This window comes from Micromesistius poutassou, assembly GCF_964030765.1.
Source record: "Micromesistius poutassou genome assembly, chromosome: 3".
In the NCBI taxonomy this organism is placed as follows: Eukaryota; Metazoa; Chordata; class Actinopteri; order Gadiformes; family Gadidae; genus Micromesistius; species Micromesistius poutassou.
In genome coordinates, this window is record NC_140273.1 from 2,024,049 (window position 1) to 2,030,292 (window position 6,244).

The window sequence follows — 6,244 nt, forward strand, 5'->3', positions numbered from 1 at the left end:
GAAAACTGATTATTTGGGTTTTAAACGGTTTATTTTATAATTCTTCATTGGACGTTGCGATGCTTTCAAAATAATCCTCAACTCGTTCATTAAATATTGGATTAAAGCGAATAAAGGAATTATTATATATTTTTGTATCTCCTGTAAAGGCAGAACAGCGCCCCCTAGCGGCTGGCCGAGCGGTCAGACTAACCCTGTACCCCCGCAGCAGCAGGTGCGTGTAGAGGCAGAACAGCGCCCCCTAGCGGCGGACCAACACACTAACACCGCATCGCGCCCCGTTACCCCGACGCTTCTTATTCAGGGTACAGTAACGGTAACGGGATAAGTGGTCCAATGAATAACAGACGACATTAAATAAACCAACGAGAATTGAACGCGCATTGAAGAAGTGCCTGGGAACAGATACACACTGGTTGTTATAGCGCCGGATATTGATACTTCAATTAGTGATTTGTTGCCTTTGTTCCCAGTCACAATGGCGATAGCCCACGTAGCCACAGAATACGTCTTCTCCGACTTTCTACTCAAGGACCCCACTGAGTCAAAGTACAAGGGACTGCGGCTGGAGCTGGCCGTGGACAAGATAGTGAGCTGTCTGGCCGTGGGGCTTCCTTTGTTCCTCATCTCCTTGGCTTTCGCTCAAGAAGTATCAGTGGGTGAGTTGAACACCAACACGTTATCTCTGAACCCCATCTGCAAGATCCTCCTCAACTATGCATGCATTACAATGTCGTCTTAACGGTAATGAAATTAAACCTACATGCCTTTGCAGGGTTTCTTCATGTGCGTTCAGACACGTCTTTATTTGAGCCCCACCGGCCTGACGTAACCAGGGTGAATACTATGAATAAAGTCGACTTGTTTAAAAGGCCTTTGGGGCGATAGGCTGCCGGGCTGGAGGGGAGGCGCGCCTGACTCCTCCCTTCCGGCGTTCTCAGTGGCACTTTATGACTCAAAATAACTATGGACAGCCTGAACGGAGCACAGTGAGAAAATAGTATAATAACATTATCATTATCACATCGTCATTATTCTCGTAATCCTCCATGCACCCGTCCTGTATCCTCTATTGGTGTTGCCTTATGTGCCATGTGCATTATTGGACTTGCAGTCATAGCCCGCTATCCCAGAGGCTCCGCCTTCCTTGACTCTCAATAGCTATATTTGAGTAACATTTACACACTTTGATAGCAATGTGCATCCAAAATGATTCCCTCACTAAAAAGATAAAGAACGGAACAAACAAGAGATTTGGAAACGGGGGAAACGTTTAATATGAGTGCATGATAGAATAGAAAGCAAGGGTTAATTTGTGTTATTTTATTCGTTCAATAAACTGTTAGTGCTCAGGAGACTGTCAAGAGAGACGTCAATAAACAAGCAAGCATAGGTTGAGTGAGAGTGAGGGTATTCCTGGAAGAGCTGAGGCCTCACATGATCTTTAAAGGCTGTGATGGCTCCGCAGATCATATGGAGCAGGAGGACTTCTATTATTGATGAGTTCATGTTACAAAGTGCTTCACCCAGACAAACAAGAGAAAGGACCAGATACAAATACAAGTACAATGGACTCAGTTATAATGACAAGCATGGTATGAATTACTGAAACACAATAAAGCAAGTAAAGTACAGTAAAGTAACGTTGAAAGAATAACCAACACTTCTGAAGAAGTGTGTTTTTAGGAGAGATTTGAAGGAGGTAACAGAGCCAGCCTGCTGACCCCTGGTAGGTCCATCTGTGAAGGATCTGCCCTCTCCTGTGTGAAACCAAGCATGAGAAGAGGCTCGTTGTGCATTACTTCCACACAGTGGAGACACCAAAAGCCCTTCATTATTGCGCTACAAAGAGAGAGCGGGTACAACAAGGCATTATTAGGAGGGATGCAATGTGTGCTGGGGCAGATTCTGTGGATACCCCTGAACCCCAGCAGCCCGGTTCTGAACTTGATGAGGGCAGACAGAGTGACCGAAGAGAGGGCTCACATGGGTGCACAGAGACCTTTGATTGGCTCAATTGAAATTATATTATAATTAACACCCATGATAACATCATGTCGTTGCTGACTTAAACCAGCAAGGTTGGGTGTTCTCAAAACCGGCTTGACACCTTCAGCATTTACATTAAAAAACAACAATTGTATGAACCATAAGAACGGTTCTGTGAGAAACGAAGAGCAACATGTGGGTCAAACCATCTTCCACTGTAAGGTCAACCGACTGCATCACTACCCTTTGCAGACTTAGAGTTATTCCCCCATAACAGCTAATATCACATGTCTCCTCCTCTCGTCCTACAGGAACCCAGATCAGCTGTTTCGCTCCCACTAACTTCTCCTGGCGACAGGCCTTCTACGTGGATAACTTCTGCTGGGCGGCCCTGCAGCAGCAGGCCCAGAGCTCCCCGCTATGGCTCCACAAGGTACCCTGTGGCCCGGGGCCCAAACCATCAACTATGTATAACACTCATCAATAGTGTTATACATAGACGGACAGTGGGGTAGGGACAGTTGTTGTAAGAGTTTAGCAGAGAGGGGAAGAGCAGAATAGGAAAGTAGAGCACAAAAGGCCTGCTCATACTACTTTTGGAATATGGCTGGAAGACACACAGAAATGAAAGAAGAGACAGAAATGAAAGAAGAGAAGAATGGAAGAATTTGTTGTTGAAGTTTTTTAAGGAAATAAAAGAAGTGTCTTAATACAGAAGCTGCTGACTTTTCTGATTAACATAACTCTAAGTATAGATTAAAGATTAAAATAAATCTAAAAGTAAAATGTTACCATTGCCAGAGGCTTTGTATTATGTTTGACGGTAGCTTTATGCAACATATTTTGCGGTTGCTAAGCTGATCATTATTAATTATTTCATTTGAACTTTTATTTTGTGTCTTTAAACCTCTGTCTAATTCTTCCTCGAACCCAAACACGTGTGTCTCCTCAGTTCTTCCCATACATCCTGCTGCTGCTGGCCACCCTCATGTCCATTCCTGCCCTGATCTGGCGCTTCACCGCAGAGCCTCACCTCTCCTCCGACCTCAACTTCATCATGGAGGAGCTAGACCGCTTCTACAACCAGGCCATCAAACTGGCCAAGAACCTGGCAGCGCTGGAGAACAAGGACACATCTGGAGACGCAGAAGGGTACCTTTACATTTACATTTAGGACTTTTAGCCAAAGCGACTTACTTAATAAGTAGAAGAAGAATTTGTCAGAAGAAAGAGAAACAACAATATATATTGCTGTCGGTACAGTAAGGATGTTCGTAGAAACAACATTGTTAGTGCCAAGCACTAACAATCACTAGGTTAACCCATTCTCCGTATACAACAAAGAGAGCTAGGATAAGACGCTACACAATGCTATGTTTAAGTGCCAGGACATAGAACATACAATAAGTGCGTAAGAGGGGTGTGGGTAAGGGGGGAGGCAATGCAGAGTCTAGGTGAATTCTGAACAAGATAACCATAAATAAAAATAAAAAAATAAGCATTATAATAAATTAAAAAAAATGTCAGGGTCAGTACTGTGTTATTACTGTGAGTTATAATACGAAATAAAAAACTTTATAGAATATTTGCGAGAGCAAGATTAATTTGCGAGTCCTATTTGGTGATCAAAGATCAGACAACAACACCAACCCCATTATCCCCTCTCAGCGGTGCTCTGGACCTGGCCGAGGGCTGCCTCAAATACCCTCTGGTGGAGCAGTACCTGAAGACCAAGCGGTTCTCCCATGACCTGGTGCTGAAGTACCTGGCCTGCCGGGGCCTGACCTTCCTCATCCTGGTCCTCGCCTGCACCTACCTGGGCTACTACATCACGCTGGCCACCCTCACCGACGAGTTCCCCTGCGACCTGCGCACGGGCGTGCTGAAGAACGACAGCGTGGTGCCGGAGGCGGTGCAATGTAAGCTGGTGGCGGTCGGGATCTTCCGGCTCCTCAGCTACACCAACCTGGCGGTGTACGTCCTCCTCGCCCCCCTGGTGGTCTACGCCGCCCTGGGCCCGGCGCGGCAGAGCTCCGGGTTCCTCAAACCCTACGGGCTCCTGCCCGGCTTCGGGACACTGGGCCTGGTCACGCCCCGGTACAACGACCTGAGCATCTACCTGCTGTTCCTGAAGGAGAACCTCAGCAAGCTCAAGTCCTTTAAGTGTCTGCAGGTGAGTCACTCAAACTCCACTTTTATATATCAGATTTACCTTTGGGGAATTAGGAGACGCTTTTATCCAAAGCGACATTCACCAATTCATGCACACATTCACACACCGACGGCGGAGTCAACCACGCAAGGCGACAGCCAGCTCGTCAGGAGCAGTCAGGGTGAGGTGTCTTGCTTAGGGACACCTCAACACTCAGCTAGGAGGAGCCGGAGATCAAACTAGCAACCTTCCGGTTAAAAGCCAACCCGCTCTACCTGCTGAGCTACTAGGAGCAGGGTCTCTAATCCAGTCGTTATAACAGATCTTCTCAGGCCGGTCTTCATGGTGTTGGTTTGAAACCTTTACACACACGTTTTAATTATTTACTTCTGTGGCGGGATTTGTGCTTGCCAATTTACCCTTTACAGCAACCAGGCGGTTCAAACAAATACAAACCAAAAGAAAGTGAAATCCAGATTTGAGCTGGTCTGCAATCAGACTTTAGACATAAATATAAAACTGAGTCGTGAGACTGCAATTCATACAATGAATGGTCAATTGTGTTGGAAAAGGCTATTTTAATCTGAAGATTAACCAGCTTGTTCCTCCTCTAGGTCCTTGAGCTGCTGCAGGAGAATGGGGAGGAGGGCTTTGACACCATGTGCTTGCTGAGAACCCTGGGCCAGGTCAAGACCGACGTGGTCGATGGTAAAAAGACATGTCAAGAAACCAAGAAGAGCGAGGGATCATCTGACTGAAAGGCTAGAAGAAGTAAAAATAATAATACTGGTCTTCCGTAGAATGTTTGGTCCAATTTATTGGTCATGTTCTCGTCAATGCACTGTTCATATTCACCGTTCATTAGTTGTGCCTACGGATCAAAAAACAAGTGACCTTTTTAAGGATGGTTTCTTAATACTGGTGCAGGCCTTTACTCTATAGCAAGCCGATATGTACATGAATAAGATGATGTAGAAATAGCGTTTCATTTAAGTCGATTTGTTTTAGAGCAAATGTTTATTTAGCCTTTGGTTTATTTCCAGTGAATCTTAGGAGCACTGATATCACTGCAAATCAAATCATTGTTTGGTATTATATATAAATATACGTTTTAGAAGTCAGACCTAGATGTGTTATTCTCAGTCACAGAGCTACTAGTTGTTATCTCCTGTACTAAAACAACAAATGATGCATGATAAGTCAAGGCAATAAAGGAAGCAAAGAGACATCATAATATAATGTCTCTAAAACCCAAAATCTGCAGTCAATCAAACAGTATTATTTGAATTGTCAATCCTACTATATATTGATAAATATGCTATATGCCAATATGCAAGTGAAATTATGTGTCAGAAGCCATTAAGTATTTATCTAAATATTAAACAAACACTTTAAACAGTTTACCCTCTTGACATATCACTGTGATGCACATCATAAGGATACATAGAAACATGTCTCCTTGTGTAATGCATGTGTATGCTGGATGTCCATCTTACTGCCTGCAATGCCCACTCATACAGTCCTCAGAGAATGCAAGGCAGGATCCCAAATGGTGGTGCACTTTGAGATCCCTGTAAGTGTGTAAGGCTGAATACTCGTTAATGAAGTGTGTGTGCATTATTTAATTTTGTACGGCATTACTCTGAAACAGAAGTTGTTCAATACATGTGTGATTGTTACTGTGTCTACTCCACAAGCTGTTTTAAATATTCTTATTCATATTTGTTCCGATGACAATTCTTAAAAAAAAAAATCCTAGTTGGAATGTACTTTTTTTTTTAAAACTTTCAATAAAATAAAAAAGAATACAAAGAATGCATGTTTTTCCTGCTCTAAATCAGTTCATAATCTGATTCGATTATAGATCTATAAGGCCTTTAAGGCCAGGTAATGAACGCATTGCAAAGTGGACACCTGCCACACATTCAAAGCAGCATTCAAACTGAACCACAGCAGTACTGGCCGAGAAGGGGGCGTGGAGCCGTACCAAGGGAACAAACCTGGTTGGACGCCCTTCACGTGACGACATCCGCATCGACCAATGGGATCCTCCGGACGAAGTAGAGTTTGGATTTGGTTGATGAGCTGCTAGCATAATAAGAC

At 44.1% G+C, this 6,244-nt stretch overlaps 1 protein-coding gene across 1 annotated transcript; it reads left to right on the plus strand.

The window, feature by feature from the left end:
* Nucleotides 1-478: 478 nt before the first annotated feature.
* On the plus strand, nt 479-4,899 carry LOC311340458 (pannexin-1-like; the record flags this gene model as incomplete). The annotated part of the gene is made up of 5 exons (XM_084465349.1): nt 479-659; nt 2,301-2,422; nt 2,942-3,141; nt 3,658-4,162; nt 4,756-4,899. 5 exons carry the CDS (start codon nt 479-481, stop codon nt 4,897-4,899), a joined length of 1,152 nt encoding a protein of 383 aa, XP_084321475.1.
* Between the last annotated feature and the right edge of the window lie 1,345 nt (nt 4,900-6,244).